This window comes from Haliotis asinina, chromosome 3 (genome assembly GCF_037392515.1).
Source record: "Haliotis asinina isolate JCU_RB_2024 chromosome 3, JCU_Hal_asi_v2, whole genome shotgun sequence".
In the NCBI taxonomy this organism is placed as follows: domain Eukaryota; kingdom Metazoa; phylum Mollusca; class Gastropoda; order Lepetellida; family Haliotidae; genus Haliotis; species Haliotis asinina.
In genome coordinates, this window is record NC_090282.1 from 26,312,696 (window position 1) to 26,336,456 (window position 23,761).

The 23,761-nt window shown below is 39.7% G+C and overlaps 1 protein-coding gene across 4 annotated transcripts; it reads left to right on the forward strand.

The window, feature by feature from the left end:
• The first annotated feature begins 453 nt into the window (after nt 1-453).
• On the forward strand, nt 454-15,681 carry LOC137277740 (15-hydroxyprostaglandin dehydrogenase [NAD(+)]-like). Of its 4 annotated transcripts, none has more exons than XM_067809652.1 (8): nt 454-476; nt 4,749-4,869; nt 9,001-9,124; nt 12,228-12,334; nt 12,762-12,858; nt 13,110-13,186; nt 13,837-13,985; nt 14,528-15,681. In XM_067809652.1, the coding sequence occupies exons 2-8, from the start codon at nt 4,777-4,779 to the stop codon at nt 14,664-14,666; spliced, it is 786 nt and encodes a 261-aa protein (XP_067665753.1). In that variant the 5' UTR covers nt 454-476; nt 4,749-4,776; the 3' UTR covers nt 14,667-15,681. The 4 variants fall into 4 exon arrangements, with proteins under 4 accessions (XP_067665753.1, XP_067665750.1, XP_067665751.1 ...); XM_067809649.1 differs by lacking the exon at nt 454-476 and adding an exon at nt 3,324-3,563; XM_067809650.1 differs by lacking the exon at nt 454-476 and adding an exon at nt 4,140-4,311.
• The last annotated feature ends 8,080 nt before the right edge of the window (nt 15,682-23,761 follow it).

Below are 23,761 nucleotides of genomic sequence, written 5' to 3' on the forward strand. Positions count from 1 at the left end.
AATTGCAGTCTAGCTGGAGTTTAGTTTAACGTCGCTTTTTTAGCAGTATTCTAGCAATAACACGGCGGGGGGCACCAGAAAATGGGCTTCACACATTGTTCCCATGTGGGGAATCACGAGCGAACGCTTTAACCACTAGGCTAGCTAGAAGACTAATAAACATTTCATACTCAGTGAAACGCTGATCATAATTAGAACACCATACCAACTCTGTCAGGTATCTTATAACAGGAAGATAAGTTTTCAGACAGTCTGAGGTGTAACCCCTTGAAACATATTGTATATGGATGCAAACGGATGTAATAATCTGTATATATAGAGTAAGCATTTGTGTAAGCTAATGTATAATGTATAATGTAAACGACTTCTACATTTTCTTCTTCAGTCGAACCATCTTCTTCTCCTCCTCCAGTCGAATCATTCTCCAAACTCCCTTGTATGGTGAAGAGAGATCATGGATTGCTCGGTCTCGAGAGGTGAAGAAATTCTCCTACAGTTATACAGAGTTACATCCCTTGAAGAATCTTCCTGGTTTGATCCATGCTTGTGTGTTTCAACAATGTTCTACAATCAATATCACTTCCACACTGTGTGCAGTGTGATATAACCTCCGTAAATTATTCCAAAATCTTTGTGGAAGGCATCATAGATTCTTTCAATGCTCTACAGGACGATGTCAGATAACAGTGAGGTGGTGGATTTTCAGTCGCTTCAATTGACCTGAATCTCACTGAAATGCCTGACAGCTCATGAAAGACAGCTGTATGGCGGTGATCTGTAAATAATCGAGCCTGGACCAGACAATCCAGTGATCAATATCATGAGCACCAACCGACGTCATTGGGAAACATGGGATAATATGTCATCCAAGCGAACCTATCACACGATCTCGTTACCTCTTAAGACTAGCATGGGTTACTAAACCGGATCTCTAAACCGGATCTCCATGGGTCTCAAGTCTACTGATCTCACATGGGTCCACTTCCCTCAACATCGCTCTTTTCCGCTCTTTTCTACACAGCTCCCCTCCTGTCCGATTTCCCCAAATGCACTCCAAATCCTTCCCATGTGGTACACTCCACTTCAGGGCTGGTATTGACTTGTGTGTAAAGCGTTCGCTCGTCATGGTTAGATTCCGCACATGGGTACGATGTGTGAGACCCATTTCTGGTGCCCCCACCGTGGCATTACTGGAATATTGCTAAAAGTCAAGTAAAACTAAACTCACTAACTCTCTCCGTGCATCTACACTTAACACCCCTCCGATCCCCTCCACTCTGCTATTATCAGTGGTCCTCCTCTCCGTTCCACTCAGCTCGCCTCAACATTCCTCAATACACTGTACAGCCCTCAGCTCCATTCAACGCCCCTCCATTCCGCTCCATTACTCAACACAGCCCGGCCTCTCTTCCTCGACTCTTCTCCCGTCAACTCTGCTCCCCTACATCCTCAGATACGCCTCAGCTCACCTTCTCTCTTCCCACTCCTCATCCGCAAAACACCCCCCAGCCACAGCCCCACCCAGCTCTTCTCTAATCACCACCATTTCTCATCTTCTCTTTCCCTATTCCGCTCCCCTCTCTTCTACTTTCCTCTTTACACCAGCTAGATGCTTATATATGTTAGTAATTAAAGCGACGCTCGTCACGCCAGAGATCCAGGTTCGAGTCCCCACATGGCTACATGAAGCCCATTTCTGGTGTCCCCCTCCTTTATATTGCTGAAATATAGCTAAAAGCGGCGTAAAACTAAAATCAATCACTGACTCGTCTCCGCTCCACTCTTCCTCTCAACACCCCTCCACCCCGCCCCCCCTACAACCATCAACAACCCCCCTCTCGTCTCTACTCTAGTCCACTCTCCATGTAGTGTCGCTATAAATTTATTTCAAATGTGTCTGTCTTAAACCGAACCAATCACAATATTCCCAGTCAGCACAGTGAATCTCTGACCTAATATTACATATAATATACGGCAGGCCATATTGAGTCATGGCGACTTAACGTTGGAATTGAGTGGCTACTGACCCCACCTGTAAGTCACCCGTTAAGGACTATCATCACAATATGAAAGAACGTATGATTTATACAATATTGCATTTCCCGGGAGGCATTTCTAAACAATAAAATATTCAAGAATAATTGTAAGATATAAAGGGGAAATGGATCCACAAACAGGATGCAACATCCTGCTATTGCTTCCCCTCAACATAAACTATAGCGAATGTGTTTACAAATACATTTGTGGAAATACAGAAAATGAGCAGACAAACGTTTTATTAAATTCAATACTTCCAAAGTAAATACTGCACTATAAGATACCACACTTTATGAACTACGGTTGGTATCATTACAAACCTGTAAACATACTGTTTTATTATCAATTCGTTCCCATACCGAGACAAAGATTTATCGCCACTTAAAACAGCATGTAAATGCATATTATTTTGGAAAAAAGGTATTTGTTAAATCTGAATCTATCATATGGAGGACACTGTAGGAAATAATGTAAAGGATCCTCTCGAGCCTTTCCTCAGGGGCAGGTAAAGAACCATATGAAAGGGCGTATCGTATATCAGTTGATATAGAACATGCTTCGTCATGAAACTATATCTATTTAGGTTAGGTATATTCTAGCGTGTTCATCGTGGGCGGCTATTATGAACCTGTTTTGTCGGAGTGGGTGAGTGAGTACGTACATGCCTGAGTGCGTAAGTGAATGGTTCAGGGCTACCTATAACTGTTTGTTAGGACATTTTGTGTTGTGCTGCCTTGTTGTAAGAATGTCACTTAATCTTTGAGGAAATTCATGGAGATTTCAGATAATCATCACATCCCGGGCACGCGAGTGAAGCATTAAAGGCAGTATAACGAGGCGAAGTATCCAAAACCCATGGTTCTTTAATCCATTTTGACAATGGGCCGACCAAGGGAAGTTCGAGATATCATGCCCCCAGACCAAGATTCCGGCTTTTGTGTTAAAACCTGGAAAGTGCACATATGTTCATCTGGATGTGTATTTAGCCTTTTTTTTGTATGGTAAATTAGCTTTTTAACAAACACCAACCTTTGCTATAAAAAGGACACCGCGATACTTTAGAAATTCGTTGGTTAGTAAGTAGTACACGGCATCTTGAGATTCAATAGAGTAGCACTAATCTTTTAAGCCGAGGAGTTCTGTTTCTTTGGAAGCCTCAGTGCATATCATTGAAGTTAACAATACACCCTTTACCACCCAGCCCTGTGGCTAAGCGAGCGTCTAGAATTATTCACAACAACACACGATGTCACAGCTGAGTATCTACTCTCGGCATTTGCATAGTTAAATACGCTCAGACCTGTTCAATAACAGTGAAGATACGGACCGCTGTAGACATACGTAGTCTACTCAAATAGACTCTCGGCCTTCGCGTATACACGCACATGCGTACTGTGGTAAAACAGGTCACAGACGGTGCAAAGTCCCCTTTAAGGAAGAAGTCGGGTGGTTAGTGACGTAAATATGCAGTAAGTGTACATGGTGCCCCCAGCCCTGACCTCTCAGTCTCTCCTGGGTTCTGTCAGGTAAGTACTCTGATATACAATGTTGTTTTTTCGTAGTTTTTTCCTCAAGCTATAGGATTTAGACGTTGCTGGTACACTTTAGTAATATTTACCTCACATTCGCAAGTGAAGCATTTTAACGCCAACATAACATAGATATATATATAGTACTGATCGAGTGTGGATAAGGAAATATTTCAATAACTGGTATCACATGACATGGCGTGTTGTACCTATTGATATCCATATGACCCAAACTGCACAGTGTGTTTGACAGGGAAGTCCAATTATCTATTGTCATTTAACATGTGACAGTACAACACAACCGGCGATGGCACAAAAGCAGGGTGGAGTGAGCTATGCACTAGTATCTATCTATTCTTTTTTTTAAATGCAGAAAGGAAACAGCTGTGTAGTATGCAGCTGTTACAGATATATTACGCGCAGCACAATTGTCCGTGTTAACAGCAGGTACGCGGAATGTGATTGTGTGAGCTATTCACGTATATGAACACGTGAACTGATATATCACACGTATATGAACACGTGATCTAACACATCATATCACAAGTATATTAACACGCGAACTAATAAATCACAATTTTATGAACATGTGAACAACTATAGCACACGTAAATTTGGATGTATCGTGCAGATATGATCACGTTTGCTAATTTTTAATGTATCCGTACTGATTTTACCACATGACCAGTTTCTATACCATCGGACATACGATTTCATGTGAACTTATTTTGAATACCTCGCACAGGTATGATCACGTGAACAGACGTACAATGCTTGCAGTAGGGTTAGGGTAGAATTGGTACATAGGTGTATATAGTGACTGTCCGCTACATAGCGTTCAGAAAATGGACATGATGTAAATATATGAGGGACTTAAGATAGGTATTATTTAATCAGAATGTTGTAATTGCAATGCTTTAAATTGTAGATTGAAAGCCAGTGCGAAGTATGAAGGTTAATCTCGGGTAATTGACAATGAGCAGCTGTGATCGACACGGGCTTTAACTGACTGACTGACTGACTGACTGACTGACTGACTGATAAAGGGAAAATAACTTGGTTCAGGCAGTGACTGTACAACAGCTGACTTTGGCAAGAGGTGTTTGACAAGACTGATCTATGGAAAAAAGAAACCCTTGAAATATCCAAGATTTATATTCTGCTTTTTCTAATTCCATCTAGACAGTAAAACGGGTGGATCAAAGAAGACATGGACCTGAAAGACAAGGCTGTATTTATTACCGGCGGGGCACAAGGAGTTGGCAGAGCTGTTGCTGAGGCTGTGTTGCAGAAAGGTGCAAAGGTGGGTGACAGTCCACCAGGCAGGACACTACGGCGAAAGTAATAATGCTTGTATTAATGCGCGTATTGATGGAATGTTATAATAGAACAAACTAATTTATTCCAAACATTCAACATGTGAACATTGTTTTATCAGCAAATCAGCAACGTTTGGCTACATGCCAGCAGCAATACCCGAGTGAATGAATGATTGAATGTGTGCACTATTCCAACATTTCAAGGCGGGGGACACCAGAAATGGGTTTCACACATTGTACCTTCGTGGGGAATCGACCCCGGGTCTTTGGGGTGACGAGCGAACGCTTTATCATTAGGGTACGCCATCGCCCGGGGACGCGATGTGGGAGTGGACACTGCCCTGACATACTGTATCCATACGGGGAATACCGTGATCATGAGCATATTTGGTGTGTCAGCATATTTGGTGGGCTTACTTTAATACAAGTAATGTTGAAATTCTGGCATTTGATTGTAACTATAGGTTTACACACATCGTAGTATGGACCGAAAATTCATTTTACTTAACCTCCGAATCAATGAATATGACCAGTTATACAGGTAGTATTGAGCGTATTGTTATCCTGTTGATCTATCTCTAATACTGCGTATTGTTATCCTGTTGATCTATCTCTAAAACTGTGAGGAAAATAAAATAAGCAAACATTTGGATTTGACGAAACGGTAGCAAGCTAATAACAGACGCAGAAACAATGTAGTTGCAATGCCAAATGCACAAACATCAATGTTGAAACTGTACCAGATGGACAGAATACTAATTTCTGGTGTAAATCATATTCAAACACATTGAGAGTTAGCCTCGTGGTGAAAGCCTTCGCTCGTCACGCCGAAGACCTGGGTTCGATCCCCCTCATGAGTACAATGTATGAAGCCCCGTGCTGGTGTTCCCTGCCTTGATAGTGCTGGAATGGTGCTGAAAGAGGTTTAAAATCATACTCACTCGAACAAACATATATGTTTTATTAAAGCACCGCATTTTTAAGGTAAGTTCAACATGCGAATGGCGTGAATACTTGTCCCGTCATATGATGTTAAATTATGTTAGTTCAAATTAGTTTTTGACAGATGTTGGGGCATTCACGACAATGATATGCAGATACCTTCAGCTGATCATACTCAATCTATTGCGCATACGAAGAAGGTTGTGCATGTGAAACCGACATTATAGTCATATCAGCTGCACCACAACATGCCCATATTTAGAATGTTACTTTAAGAGCCCTCTTAAGGACAATGATTTATTGAACGGACAAGCACACATGTGCCCATGTAAAGTATAGGTCATATATCAAGTCATGTAGTAACTTGAAAGATGTGTAATAAATACAGCCCGAAGCCTGATAAACCTATGGCTGTACACTGCAAATGACCTGTGAATGTAGTGCTAGTATTTACTGATCGGGTCAACAAAGGGTTCTTTTAAGGCCAACAATCTCTTCATGCCTTTAAAAGTCAGGTACCATACATTTTGAAACTTTGGAAATAATATCTATAATAATATGCCTCTTCGTCAATGTGGACCCTCTCACATTAAAACACATTTATGAACCACGGAAATAACTTAAAATACGTACTTTCATCTTTTTAACTATATGTTCACACATTTACGAAGTGCATGTCTAAGCACCAACTCTGTAACCCTGTTACACCGAAGGCCCGGGGTCGATTTCACAAAAAGGTACAAGGTGTGAAGTCCATTTTTGTTGTCCACCACCTTGCTATTTCTGGAATGTTGATGCGCCGCGTAAAACCCCTCTCACCTGTAGGCACCTGTAGGCAGAATGGACGTATCTGAGGAAAGTGCAGCGATCAAGTACACCAAATCCATCAGTCATGGTATCAATACACCACAAAGGAAGGGATGTGTATGGAATACTGTAAGGGACATTTTCCATAGATGTGTTCGCTCGGGAAAGCCACGTGAGAAAAGTACCCATTGCCCATTTCAAGAACAAACCTCTTTACCACGAAAGCCAAGATAAGTAAGGGAATCATTACATTTTCCTTCAAATAAGCGCCAGGCATTGATCAAAACGGAATAAAATTGATTTAGTGGCTTGTCGTTTGTTTGTTTTCTTGACATATAATGGACGACTTCTTCATTCTCGTTGAAGTATTTAGTTAACATCAATCTTTTTATGATTTCTTTGTCTTTTTAATCTCGCCCATCTGCATTATCATAATTCCGATAATTATGGTAATTGGTCATTGTGTAGAAAAGGGCAATTTCAGCTTTCGATCCTAGGCCAAGTTTACTTGTATTCCTTGTATTTATGTCTTCGCGTAAACTACTGTGGTTTATGTGATTTGTATATTGCATCAGCAGAGATGTTTGGGCAAGAATGTTTCATAAAATCTATTGTGATGTTTCAAATTCAAATCAAAATGTCATTGACGCAACGGCGGTAAAAATACAGATCTTGGATGATCTAGTCAAAACGTTTGCTTAAACGCTGCAACGGAAAGAGTTCTTGTGCCTTTTTAAGTGCAATAAATGGCCATTCTTCTTACTTTTGAATGAATGTAAATAACTGGAGCAATAATAGCTCTTATGTTAAACAGTCCTCGGAAAAGGACCCTTCCATAAGCTAAAATGCTTCAAAGAAACACTTGGTTATATAATAATAAATAATACATGATATGTAAAGTGTAAAATGTGTTTGAGTACCTACAAGAGACAGCTAGTTTGATATACATTATTTACGGTAATATGGATTAGCATTGCCACACATTCACATTCAAACGATCACCCAATCATTGCCGGTTGAACCACACCATTTTCAACTCTTTTTCTTAAATGTGGCATTCCCAGGCGAGAACCTAAAGAGAAGTGCAGCACAGTTAACTGTGGTAGGGGTTGTACTGACAATGACCCTCCAACAACACCTGATATGACTAAGAAAATCCCAGATTACACTGATGACCGTCGGCGAATGCTTAGTGTCATGATAGTTCAGAAGGCATTTTCAAGGAAATGAATATTCACATGTCAGTGAAACTTTGTCAATGAATATGGCACCAGCTCATTGTGATCTTCTTACATCGGATCAGAAACGAACATGGCTCTTAAAAATCTAATTCTGTTTGAAGTTGGTATCGATACAACCGTTTACCAACACTTTCTTTCTGTGGAGGTCATCTTTGTTCACAACTTGATACGACAGTCGACGTAATATTCAATATAATAGAAGGAAATTACCAAATCACCACACGCACATCTACACACTAAATACAAAGCCTGTCTCATCAGCCATAAAGGCGGTGGCGTATATGTTACTGGATGCTGAATGTCTCATCAGGTAGAGTAGCTACCACAACACAGAAGGCAAATGAATAGTATAATGCTGCACTCCTCGGAACTCAGTCTATTCCACGAATTGGTGGCAGCAGTGTATGAACCTGATGTTAAAAATAACTTGGATGTCTGTTAGTAATTCCACTTTATAGGTCTATATTTGATAATTTGGTCTGTGGGCAGTGACTGGTATTAACATGTGTCTTTGATTGCTGAAAGAAATTAATATGATGAATACGATGATGCTTTGGTGATTGAAACCATGGTTACCGGATTTCACAAATATTACTTTCGATGCCTGTTGCTATTAATAATATTTTACAGTCAAATATACTTCTTTGCTTCTATACTGTGTTACAACGAATTTCATTTTTTTATAATTTATTAAATATGCAATAAGAAATATTTATGAAAATCGATTAATCCTTTTTGAACGAATGTTGGTCCAGTAATATAATGGTTCTATAAAAATACATCGTATCTGAATGTGGTGGTTGATATGAGTATGGGAGGCATGGAACAACCAGGCCAGTCTGATCACCCAATTCCAACAGTCACTTCTTGTGACACCGTGAGCAATTGTAACCTGGATGTTCAAGGACACTAACGTTTAGATTTTGGAAACAGAAATTTCAATTGTGTAGGTGTAAATAGCACACCTATCCAGCATCGGTGTCAGGGATACAATTGTGATTTGGTTTTTGTTGTAATTTCATGGTGAGTGGTGACGCCGGAAAGGTCTGTACCACTTGCTTCACATTTCACTTGATGGTTGTCTACGACAAGCCTCAGTTATTGCTCTTTATTATTGTTCTCCAGGTGTGCATAGCGGATTTTAATGCACTGCAAGGACAGACAACTTTAAATGAACTTCAAGAGAAATGGGGAAAAGACAATGCGATCTTTGAGGCATGTGATGTCTCTGATTCCAAATCCTTTGAAAGTAAGTTAATGTTTAACAAGAGGTAAAAACCCCGAAGATATTTTGCCACAAGAGTCTTCCATAGCGATCTCTATGCATTCATACTCCAGCGTTCTACCACACTGACATTTGATGTCAAAGTATTCATTTCATTTAGCGTCCCGGTCACACCAAGGAGGAACATTACACATGTCCTTGAACCTAATGACATTAAAAGACATTATTTTATGCATGCCGTTGGCTTACGAGGTCGTTGTAGGAAGAAAACAGAATAATCACAAACAACAAACATGGCTACACTCATGGTAATGCATCGTAAATATGAAAGCAAGCTGTGTACCCAGTGGCCTAGATACGTACATTTAAGAATAGAACAAGTCAGTTAATAAGAATTTTCAAATAATATCGAAGAAAATATATGTGTCATTTCTGGACGTCTTTATTATCAAACGATGTATTCCGTAGCATGGGTCTCCGTAGGTGATGTGCAACATCAACGCCCGTGATATATAGTCAGAATCTCAAAGTCCACAAAGCCTCAAAAAGAACTTTCTCGTGTGTCGTGAAACGGTGTTATTATTTGTAACAAATGTGTACCATTTTCTACTTCGATGTTGCTTCGCTCTTCCATGAACCGAATTTGATGAAATCCATATTGTATGTTGTGATGTTTGTGGTTTGGTGTTTATTAACGTATAGTATAGGATCAGCACCTAATCAGTATAAGAGACTGGTCAATGAACGAATCAAACGCAATGAAGGATGAAGTCATACGCAAGCCTTATATCGGCGACATTTTTCAACGCTCAGTATAGGTAATGTGCATATGCATGTGAGTAATAAAAAGAAACAGAAAAATATCGTAGTTTGATGAGTGATCTAATGCATGTAAAATAGAAATGGTGTCCAAAAGGACTAGTTTAGTATCCGACGTCAACTGATTAGTCTTCGGTCTAGGGAGAAAACGTGAAAAAGGATTCAGTGTTGGTCTATCACTATTTGAGGCTTAACCGAGTGGACTTCAGTTTACAATGCATACTACGCTTAACAATTCAAGATGAAGTGCAGTTCCAGCCTGGAGGTATGTTCATGAAACTCTAATGCCCTTTAGTTGTACAAAGAGATCAAAACCAGCGTTCACAAACAAAGGATGGTTCGGTAAACACACAGGTCTTGTTAATTTAGCATGCGCCCTGATAGGTGTTGTTATCTCTACGTGCTGCCTTAACTGTAACTCGCAGTGTTGACAACAACTGTTTTGTTTGCTGAGGCACAATTCTGCTAGACATATTTAACCCTTTTAAGCATATTGACCCGTTTCTTGGGACAGGTACTTCAGAAAAAGCATTTCTGTTCGCGAGACATGCAATACAGAATTGTATGAAGTTGAGTAAATTGTTTAGTGGTTGAACCATTCACAGTACTTGTAAAGTCATGCCCCTTTAAGCAAAACGTCTTCTAGCGACAAGGAAGCTCACCTGCCATTTCCGTGAAGCGTTTTCATTCCTTGGTCCCAAATTAATCCGTGTATGTCTAAATATTCGTTTTTTAAAAAGGACAAATTAAAGTATATAAGTATACTGAATATAATTATACTTATTTCTGAAAATCCCCTGAAAACAATAGATCAGACTATAGATGGCAATTAGGTCGCCCAGTCATACTAGGCGGTTCTGAAGTTAAATGACTTGAAAAACCCAAATAATTACTACTTTCTTTACTGTGTCCTCATTAAGAGATAAAAACTGGTTCGTCGGGAGTCACAGCACTGTGTCTGCGTGGTCTATCCCTGTTTAAGCTGCGGCATGGCATCTCTGTCAAAAAGTAAGGCACATTTGAGACCCATGAAGATCCGGGATAGAATTTGTCTTCAGCAACTTGTGCTTGCCGTAAGCGACTAAGGGGATCGGTTTGTCAGACTCGCTTGACACATATTATGGTAACCTCTTGGCGTTGATCGATGTGCATGGTGTCATTGACTACGTGGAATTAAGAAATGCAGATTCCTTCTACCACCATGAATAGTGTAATAAAAAACACTTTCGCCCTTAAACCACTCGGACGCAAGCTGTATTTCTGTATTTCTTTTCTATGATGCCGTATTTAATCATTTCTAAGCCTAAGTTCGATCAATCTATGGCAGAAAACAAACGACGGTGTCTGTGACCTAAGTTAAACCTTTTGACGTGTCAGACCCCTACGTTAAGACACACGTTACTAGAAAAACAAATGATGAATAGTTAGGTGACGGTTTATGTTCGGGTTAAATATCTTCTCTAGATCATTTTAATTACATCTATGGTTCTCTTAAACCATGCAAGGCTATATGACCATCTCATTTCTACTACCAATGAAAGTTTAGATCAGTACATTCAGTTGAAGCTGACTAGTCATGCGACATTCCACGATTGCATTGTGGGAATGTAAACACTGCAAACATTACCATGTCTCTGAAAAATTTTGAGTCGAACTATGAAACATTTTATCCTTAGAAAAACACAAACGTAATGTTTCCACCAGTGATGTTAGCTGTGTGATGCAACTGCAAACCAAGAAACGGGATGCGACGAAGCAGTTTACTGTGGGAGGCTATACGAGGCAACTGACATCCAACGTGACGTCGGTTACACTGTGACGTAATGCAAAAATGTTCGATTATGAGGGGGCAGACTGGAATGGCGCAGTGACGTCAACACACTGTGACGTAATGCAAAAAGTGCACATTATCGTCTGATAAAGTGTTGTCGGCGCCTTTGATCTTTCAACGAAGCATCATATAATGACTGGTCCAGGCTTGAATATTTGCAGACCGCAGATATATAGCTGAAATATTCCTGACTGCAGCGTTAAACAACAATAAACCAACTGTATACTTTCACGCGACGTTGGCTTAGTGGTTCAAACGTTCGCTGGTCGATTGAAGGCCCTACTTCGATTCCCCACATGGGCACAGTATGACAAGCTCATTTCTGGTGTCCCCAACCGTGATCTTGCTGGACGTTTGCTAAAGGTGCCGTAAAACACAAATCACACTCACATTAACGCGGCGCTAAACCCCGTTTACTTCACCCCGCCGTTTCATTCGAAAAAGACCGTCTAAAATTTTATTCTGATGTGCATTCAGGTAGCTTTCACAGAGCTGTCAGTCACTTTGGAAGGGTAGATGTTTTCGTCAACAACGCTGGAATAGTCAGTGAAAAAGACTGGGAGAAATGTATCAACGTCAATTTTGTAAGTTGATAGTTTACGCTGACGTAAACAGGTTTTGTTCAGTTTTGTTTTGCAAATACCGTGGAACACGCTCAACGTGTCTTTCCGAATGAGGAACTGAGGAAAACCAAGTGGTTAAAGCGTTCGCTCATCTTGCCAAAGACCGGGGTTCGATATTGCCGGACTATTACTAAAAGCGGTATAAAACTACACTCACTCATATTTCAAGTGAGTCATAGTATCCTTCAGGATTGACTATTTTGGTGTATCTATCCATGGTCTTGCTTTAAAAACAGCCGTAACAGTGTAAAGACGGATCTATCTTCCAAATGTCATACTCTGTATCTCGTATCTTCTTTTCATGTGTGACCAGGTGTCGACATGTGTGTTATATCCACAGTCTTTAGCACAACTGTCATAACTGTCTGTATTGTCTTTGTAATATTAGATAGGAGTGGTCAGAGGAACTATGATGGCTCTAGAGCACATGCGGACAGATCGGGGAGGCCACGGCGGTGTCATAATCAACACATCCTCCACGGCAGGTGCGTGTCCGATGTTTACATTACTTCAGATTAGATAGATACACTAGATACACTAAATCACATATCTTCATATTGCACAATCACCATCATTACAATCATCACAATTGTTACTAGTCTACGCCAATATCGCTTCAGTCACAAGTCAGACTATCACATCCACCGTTGTTTGTAAAACAGAGCATACCACAAGTACATACGGCCTACCAGAAAACGTCAGCACCAGAAAGGTTACCATGACAATACTGTTGCAGGTCTATCTCCTGGGTTTTGGGTGCCAGTGTATGCTGGGACCAAGAGCGCCGTTGTGAACTTTACGTGCAGCTGGGCAGTGAGTTAAGCTATTTCATGGCAATGTTTCAATGTTTAATTATAGACGGATGTAAACTAACAGAGACGACGTATGTTAATTTGTACGTAAGCATATGACCATTTGAAAAATAATATGGCCCAAAACGATGTAAATGGTTCATAACTGTAACATGTGACAATCTTACGGGGGAAGAATGGAGAAAAACTTGTCTATAAGTTTTGGCATCCTTCACCAAAGAAATGGAATGTTGCCTGGACCGTGTTGCTCTTAATAAAGACAAACAATAAGTTTTGCAGTTTGAGTCTGAGACCAGTAAGAAACCTCGCTACCTGGAAGGACACTTTCGGGCCTAAAGGAATATATAATGGCCAGTACCTTGAAGAGTATGGTCAATGATTTTCGGTTATAAAAGCAGAGAACGCATTCCAGTTCCTCAAATCCAAAAGAAAGCGACAAAAGAATTAATTTGTTTGGTCGGAGCTCCCAAACATTTCTAATTTAGTAATTTTCCTGTGAAACATCACTGATATAGAATAAGAGATACCTGAGTCAGTTTAAGCAGACCATCTATGATACCGAACAGATAGCTCCTGTTTGGTTCCTTGTCGTTGGCATTGCTGGGAGACTGTTCAGCTTTCTCACTCTTGTATTTTTCCCTGTGGTTGTAGGCTAATCCTGAGATCACGAAGGCAGGCATTCGCCTCGCAACTGTATGCCCTTCTGGAACATCTACAGCTATGATTAATGAAGTTCGGGAAGATCAGATGTATAACAAAGACAGTTTCATGCAGGCCCTGAACAAACATGGCTTATGCAAGTAAGTCGTCATATTGTACTACAGAGTTACTGTTCATGACACCGTCATGAATTACGTGACTAAGATTTGATTAAACTGTAATTTGTCGTGGTTTACAATTTATAATTGATCTGAGGTTCAGCTCCGTGGGTACAAATTCATCTGTTTGCCATACTTTTCAAGATAATGGCCCACGTGGCAGTCGTTTAAGGTCCTGTTGGAATATGCTATTCCAACAGCTATGACCAAGTATTCCAATTCATGGTTTGTCAATCACCAAAATGGTAATCACTTCGGACATTCGTCCAAGTCATGCTAATAATCTGTGTAGAATACCTTCGTTAGAAACCAGTTCAGTTTTCTACTGTTTTCCATATGGTCACAAACCGAAGAATTAACAACTCATTATTTACAACTTTACATACCTTTATTGACAACAATAAGATGAAGACGAAATGCAAACTGTAACAGTGAGTGTGGAAACTGATACATATTAATATATGTCTGTTTCATGAAACACCTGAGCAACGCTTCACTTACATTTGTTTCTATTGTCATTACAGCATGGAAGATGTTGCGGGAGCCTTTATAAGAGCCATTGAAGAAAACTCTAGCAATGGTGGTGTTTTCATGGTAACAGCATCAGGCGGAATTCAAACTGTGAAAACATCCTTTACAGTAAACAGTGTGGACAGCCAGTGAGCACGAGTGTGTCCGTAGTGTCATATGCAAACGCGCCCATGGATCTGTGACTGGTCAGCACTGAAAACAGTGCTCTCCGTTTATGTTGGATATAAGAACTGTTATAATTTTATAAGTGAGTGAGTGAGTTAAGATTTAACGTCACATCGGCAATATTTCAACCATATTGTGACGAGAACATTTCATTGTGTTACATAGTGGCATATTGTAAATTATTATAACAACCTGTCATCGAAGGACAGTGAAACCGACTAGAATATCACAATATGAAGAAATAAAACTATCATACATCTCCAAAATAAGAATTCAAAGATGGCCGCTGATCGCCACCTCTCTAGGGACCATTCGGACACTTTGGCTATCTGCATGAACCCTAGATGGATTTATACCATTCCTTCAGCCATTGGCGATGGTACTGATAGTTAGACATACTAAAACAACAATTATTATGTTTTAACTGCGATTAAAAAGTGTGTTAAGCTAAATAGACTTTGAAAGATTTAGGACACATATACCCTGTTAGGGCAATATTTTTACATTACTTTAACCCCATTCGAGGATACATCCACGAACGAAGTTAGTAATCTAACCTACCAGTCATTAAAACATATCTATATACAGAACATATTAATCGGAATTCATCAATGAAATCAATTTCCTTTAAAAATCCAAACATTAAATGATAACCAACAGTGTTAAAAAAATCTCTTTAACTGCTTTTACAGTAAAATATTTTTTGCTTGTGATGGAGTTATTTCATAAGTACATATAATATTCACCCTCTGTGTGTCCAAATGTCCGCAAATAAATAAGGAGTGGTGATGGGGTGTTTGGTTGAAAAGTTGATCCAAAGAATGATGATAAAGGTTAACCTATCAAACCCCTGCTAATGGACTGAGGTCTTTGAAACAAGACTCACCATTGCGAAAGCGAAATGGCAACGTTTTTGTAACAGCTTTACTTTTACCATCATAACAACAATTAAACAATAACATATAAAATGTACTGTCACCTACCACTGCGTCGAACTTTGATGTGCCGAACGTACGGGAGTCTTCAAGGGAAACCTTGACCACTGCATATTCCTGATTTAATCACCATTTGGCGGTTGTGTGTAGTCTCGGATAACGTGTTGTGTCTGCATAGGCAACGTATCTTTGACACAATGTTACATGTACTTTGAAACAGACAGATCATGACATCTAGACAATATCAACACAGTGGAGACAGTGTGTATAAATAGTAGTCAAACGACAGATCACATGACAGGAGTCCGGCGTGTCATGGCATATACATGTTCACAGATACTTTACTTTATACCTACGTTTTTCCTTACGCTTAGCAATTATTCTTCATATGTAAAGACGTAACTTACTGCATTATTTGTCGTCATCTGTCCAAATACAGTTATTGTTATTAGTTCCCAAAATAGCAATACCACAGGCATACAAAGACGCGATGCATACGGTGTATTGTAATACAGTTGTATGGTGTTTAGCACTGGGAAGAGAAGTCTCTATTTGTGATTGTTACTGCGATTTTTTGTTGACATGTGATGTTCCACAAATGATGCAGCTGGGCGTAGTTATGGTCTATCAAATATGATCATTACAAATCTTGTCCAAACTTGCATTTTATTGCATACTTTGTCTTCTATTCCATCAAATAGTGCCATTTGCCAACAGTCTGTCCTTGGTTCTGGAGCACCTCTTGCCAGTGCAACCTCTCACTATCCTCTGTACTGTCACATCCGAGACACACCTGCCCCAGCATGATATCGTGGCCTAAGAGGTCGATTTGGAATACAGAGACAATGATGCTAATGGTCATCAGATCGTCCATTGTGACCAGTGGTAAATCAAATGTTAACGATTCATTGAACACGGGATAAGATGACTTTTCTTGGTCTCGTGTTCGTTTTTGAGTGACACCTCCCGAGTGTTGTGAAACATCCACTGTCACATAGGTACCTGAAATACAGGTATTAAATATTCTATCATTTTCAAAGTTGAAAATTAGGTGAGTGGACAGTAAAATGCAGCATCGCATATATCGACATGGATTTATTCAAATGGCTGTAAAACACTTTTATGACACAACGGCTTTTGCTGTTATTTTATATTTATGATGAATAAAAATTCCTTACCATCGGATCTGCTTTCAATTCCGAGTCCCGTCACCCTTCCTATGACCACCAGGAGCTCCTTGTGACTGGTGTTTACGTTCACACTCAAACTGATGTGGCCTATATCATACTAAAAATATAGAAAATACATGACCATGTTTAATGTTGCAATCAATTATGTTTTCGCTGTTTTTGATAATGCTTCCTTTTACTCAACGAATATTGAAGCTGTTGTTTCACTGCATGACGTTCCCATACTTCTTGTTTGTAGTGTAGGGACTGGGCTTTTGGATCGTCAGATGAATGTCATGCAATGTGATCTGCTTAGGTTGTGAAAAAAACCCTTAAATACTCCGATATCTCTAGAAGGGGACACGCAAGTGAACGAATTGGTTTTAAAACCTATCAAAACAACAATGGAGTTTTACAGGAGAGCTCGACTGGAGTCATGCACATCATGGAGATAGACCCCATTGGTACAAACGTGTTACAATAGATATATGGTCGATAATTAGCCCTGGATCAAAAGCATAATTGTACATCATTACATTGTACATCAATTGTGACTGTGAGAAACATATGCTGTCACCGGCTGGGCATCTCCTACATGTACGTCTCCTACGTAGTATTTGATATCTCCTACATTGCTCTTAGTATCTCATGCGTAGGACATACAACCTACCCTAAGCAGGGGCGATATATATATATATATATATATATATATATATATATTAATGTGCATTAATTTGAAATGGTCGACTTAATCCCCATTCAAGCAAACAGTCCCCTGTTTCACTATTTCAGTAACTGTCAGAGTGAAATGTCAAGTGTTTCACTCACTATTAGGGTCATGTGTTGAACTAATTGTTGAACATTACTATCATGTGTCGGGATGACTGTTATACCTTACTGCCTCGCTGTCAGACTGCTCTACTGCTACGCGTTGCAGTCGGTTCAGTGTTATGTATTGCACTTTCTGTTGCACTTTACTGTTATGCGTGGTATATTTCAGAGGTTTGGTACTAGTAATTCATACTTGAGGGTTCAAAACAGGTGAGTGAGTCAGTGAGTTTAGTTTTACGCCGCACTCAGCATTATTCCAGCTATATCACGGAAGTCTGTAAGTAATCGAGTCTGGACCAAACGATCCAGTGATCAACACCATTATCATCAATCTACGCAATTGGGAACCGATGACATGTGTCGACTAACGGGATCGGGTGGTCAGATTGGTCGCCTCTTAGGACAAGCCTTTTATGGCAAGCATGGGTTCCGGAATGCTTATCCTACCCCGGACCTCCTTGGGTCGGATTCAAAACTTACCAAGACCTATTATCAGAGCTATTGCAGTAACATAATGCCATCTCGGCCTCTAATATTTATCTGGAACACCTCCTTGAAAGCTGTCAACTTGGTAAGTCATGTCCAGTGGACTTCAAATGTCCGAAATATGTTCGAATCATCGACTCTTCGTGAATTGTCGGAAGTGAGAAGCTTTTAGTCCAAGGTTATGAACACACACTGAAACAATAATCAAATTACCAAGCATCGCTGATCTCTAAATTGTTTGTGTTTGGCAATTTGATATTTTATTTACAAAACATTTACAATTTGAGACTGATTACTTAAATCCTATTGCACAACGATCTACAATTCTTTACTGACCTATACTTGATTTCATTACTGTATACTCCCTCACCAAACTGCATGAGTTACGCTTTGATATAACTGTGTATTGTTACAACAGAAGATCTGCTTGAAATGTACGTGCTTCTTAATGACGCTACCAAGACTTTATAGGTTAGTTATTCTATCATGCCGGAAGAAAAATATATTTCTCTGTTATACGTTTCACCTTCATCCAGACATGCTTCATATGTAGTTTTCACTTTTGATGGACAGATATACCCAGTCGCCTTCTCATACCGGATTTTATGCGTTAGAAACATGAACCTTCTGAACACAGTGCACGTTACTCTGACACAGTACTGACTATACGTCGTACAACATCAGCACTAGTAGCAGCCTGTAATATTTCAGTTTCATGTTGACTTGCGTTACACGTCTGCATAGAGAAAGCAACCTAAGGCTTTTCTTGCTTATATGTGTTATTTGTCTTCTCGGTCGACACTTGCTCAATTTCGGGACGTTCGATACAGTTTTATATTTTGACTTGTACTAAAGGTGTATCTTTGTTGACTACATTTATTTACAAATGCACCATTACTTACAAATGCATTAAAGAACTACATTTGTGTGTACAACTGTGTCATGTGGGAGAGATGTGTACAACGCTGGCAAGTCTAATGTTCTGAACTTTAACAGAATTGTAAAATATCAAACAAATCGTTTGCATTTTTAAGAATCCACATGCTGTTAATTCCGCTAGTCTTTCATACTTTCTGCGATTATAGAGGAGGTCCTCTCATGATAGTATTAAGGGTATTAAGCCATTTAAGCAGTTCAAATTGAATGTGCCGAGAAGAGAAGTAACAGCAGAAGTGACCACAGTTTACATTACCATGGGCTCTGTTATCTTTTTGTGAGAAGCATTAAGGTCTCGATGTTTCTGCATCTATTAGTTTCTTAGTCACAAATACCTATGGTAGGGAAGACTTTGGTCGCCTTCCGTCACCATGACTTTTTCACGGCAAGTTATACGTCATCAAAACTCAGATCTGTTGCACTGTTTAATACAACGTAAACCATTGTCGTGCACGCGTGCGTGCGTGCGTGCGTGTGTGCGTGCGTGCGTGTGTGTATGTGTGCGGCACACCGATTTCTAAGAAGTGGCAGGTTGATAGCTGTTTAATGTCAACGCCGCATCAGAAGTGGTGCAGCTCGAAGCAGCTTCTAAAATAATCGATTCAAATTTTTAATGAGTCAATCGACGACAGGTATCCCGTTATCTTTCACACTCCTGTAGTGATGAAATATCAGGCTTCCGAATCATCTTGCAGTACATGTACTCTTTAAGCAAAACAGTTCAAGAGTTCATGAATTAACAATCATGATAAAACAATTGATTCCGTTTTAATAAACAAATACAGTGTTTCCTCACCTGACAAGTTACTGGTATGGAGAATGCCATTAATGGCTAAAGATGTTTGTTGTCATTCGTGAATATCTGCCAATTGGCTAGAAAAGAGCGGCGAACTAATACCACCAAGTTTAAAGTAACATTTAATGAAACTGAGGTTCAATAGGTTAATTTTTTCAGGTGTATATATAACAAATTGAATATTTTAGTTCTCTCGTCCTCTAACACGGTAGTACCGTTCGTCATGTTTCTCCATGAAATAAACATGTTGTTTTGTTGCATGACTTGAACATTTGTGCACCAATAGGGAGCTTGATTTAACACGATTATATGTCAAATTGAAGCATACTGTCCCATGACATCAGCATGTGCTTGTACAAGTTGACATCTCTTCTTTCAAAGGCATTTAGAAGTTGGAGCGGAAGGAAAACTACGAATATCCACGATGGACAATTCTCTCATTGCAGTGATAGCATGAAATAGAGACGTTGCAATTGATCTTATCAATACATTCATTAGTGTATTCCAAAACGCACGTCAGGTAACCATGGGCAGTCATGTTTTCAAAACACCTGCAGACGTTACTGGTCACACGTGAATATTTTCAGACTAGATGTGTGGAAACATGCGACCTAGCAGGTAAACCCCAGTGCCACTTAACAGTGTGTAATTGAGCTGACTATATAGTTACAGCAATATTAAATATTTCGACAGTATCGTTCAGCTGTGCCGCTTTCAGTTCAGTTGCACCTCTTTGTGATTGTATCACAGGTGCTAGTTGAATAAGTTCCCCATTTCTCTAACACCTGGTATGATGACTGTTCATGAATAGTCCAGACTATGATTATCATAATGGAAATGGGTTTTGTTGCGTTTATTAAAGTAACGTTATAGGCCATCATTATCGTCTCGATACCAGATGCTGTAACCGCACGCCAGCTCCAAGCTAAACAGATTTCAAGTCACATCTCTGCGCTGAAAGCACCGTAACGGGACAGATGACGAGCGATGTGTAACACGACTGAACGTATTACACACATACCAGCTGCAGGCGGATGGAGAATGGAGCCCTTGGATTCCGTTCTACATGTACGCACATACAGGGCCTGTTGAATTGATTCATGCATGAAGTGATTATTAAAATACGTCAGTTTGGTCAAGGTATTTAATGTATGTCCCTGAAGGTTGCAGTGCAAGGAAACGGCTTTCGGCATAATATCCAGTTTCCGTACTTATAACTGCTCTCGAAAGCGTTTAATCAGATCAAAGAATTAAAGAATTACACATCAAGTTGTAGAGCGGTGGTCCACTACTATCTGATCCAGCGTAGGACATCTGTTCCAGGTTCGACTACTTAACAGATCTCACTTTGTGAACGTCATACTTTCATGATAACTCTGTTGGAAATGTCAACCACACTAATTAGTATAATATACATGAGATGAGGAATAGCCAAACTCTGATTTGTTTGTTTTCTTTGTTGTTGAACTCTGCAATCAGAAATATTCCAGTTGTATGGCAGCGGTCCGGACTCTGGCTCTGGACCAGACATTCCAGTGATTAACATCATGAACATTGATCTATATCGGTTGGTTACGGTGGCATGTCCACCAAGTCAGCGAGTCTGATGACAAGATTCTGCTAATATCGTCTAACGACCAGCAAACCAAAACTGGACTGGCAGTATCTGAAGCTGATTTTATGTTCATGTTTTTGGTGAATAAAAGCTGTCAACTGTTATTGCGTGCTTTGAGATTGTATCTTCTGGCTAATGGAAGTCTTGTGCAAAGTAAACTTGTCAACACGAGTCTGTCATGGCGAGTCATAATACATATAGCAATGAACTTTTGAGCGCATGATAGGCCACTTAGAACAAATGCCACCCAAATATAAATAAGAACCAATACAATACCCTATTTGCCAGATGTATTTACATGATAATTATTTAACTATCATCTTGTATTTACTATGCCATTCAACATCATGTTCATTTACACCCGTTCCTTACTGCTTTCACTATCATCTTGTTTTCATTCCAAGTCTGATGTTGTGAGCTACACTCCTCAAGTATTCCATTTGGTGTCTGTTTCCGAAATCTGAAGCAATGGCCTGGAGATGCTCCTGGCAATTCCGATATTTCATAATACACCAGTTAAAATCATCGATCTTAGCAATGGGAACTGATGACATGTGTCAACCAAGTCAGCGAGCCTGACTACCCGATCCCGTTAGTCGCATCTTTCGACAAGCATAGTCGCCACACCAAACAACGAAACGGAAACGCTCGGACATTTCCTACTAAACTGTATTGTTTTCTACTATTCTGTGTTGTTGTTCGTGTAACCCCCACAGACACAAACCTAACACTGCAATCTCATCCAATCCCACTAAATAACACATATTTTATCAAAAGCGGCCTGCTAGATTGCATATAATTCAATATAACCAACTAGTGCTAACTTAAGAACACAAAAACATAACATGGAAATATAACAAAATAATACAAATTAATATATACAAAATATGTATTAACTTTTACCCGTGTCTCATGCCTGTTACACACATTCTCAACGCATTCAAGAGGAATGAACTTTGAGGCAGTAGTGCTGGGCTGTTTGGTGTAACCATTATACCACAATACACGTTGTAATCTTGCCAAATCTCTTATGGGAACCGGTATACTGTGCAAAGGAATGTAAGGCGTTTTCTTACTTTCATTCGCAACTGATTTTTCTCCAAAAGCAATTGACAAGCACACTGTAAATAAAATATATTGTATATTATAATAAAAGAAGAATCCCCCCCTTATGCTGAGATCGTTTCAAAACATATATACCAGGGACCTGATGAGCAGAAAATAGAATTTGATTGTGCGATCATTGTCCTTCCTCGTATGTATTAGTCGATGACCATGTTTGCGATCCTAAGACTAACAAGTTAAATAATTAAAGTTCTGTTGTAACACTGTATGTAGTCTGTCGGTAGTATGTACTTATATGATGAGTTCATTCATGTGGGCAAACTTTGATTTGATACCTCGAACTTGAGTTTCACGAAAACATTCAGTCATGTTCACAGAAACAAGGGTACCTGGCTGTGTATTTAATTAAAATGGAACCCACCACCATTTAAATTACTGTACTAATCAAGCAAAGTGCTCAAGGTGTTCGGTACTTTCTTTGTAGTTTGGCTCGCACGTTTTAAGGTATCTGATGAAGCTGAAATAACATTCGACCGTCGTTACAGGTGATTTGAATTGTCTCTCTGTCCTCTTTATCACATCATATGACATGATATTCAGTCGAGATCTCCACGTAATGCCATTATAAATGTTCACTACAAAGTGAAAAAAACGCTACATGCAAAGTTACACTGAAGTTACACTGAACAAGAGAGTGGTTGGCTGCATTTCACATATGCCTTGATGATGCACATACCGTATAATGATACAATATGGGTCATGACACTACTAATCTTCACCCATCACCCATGAAGAAAGACTACCAGAGTGGTACGTGCATGTCACTCATTTGCAACCATGGGCATAACCGGATCTTATCATATCCAAATTGTGTAGATCGTTGCTATTGTTTTGGTCAATGGATCGTCTGGTCACTTAACAGATATCTGTACACATTTCTGTCGCGATCAGCTCACCTGGTTGACATGGCAACCTATTCGAATTGAGCAGATCGATGCCCATGCCGTTGATCAATGGGATGGGCATGTGACGGTTGACGGTTGACACACGTGACCGTATTCCAACTGCGTATTCAGGCTGTTGATCTTTGGTTTCAATTATTTACCGTACTCCTGGAGGGTGGCGATATACGACAAGGAAACAAAATATATCTACATAATAAATAACAACATAGTTATAATAGAAGATAACTTTATGAATATAATGAATAGAAAAGAAACATTGCCTGG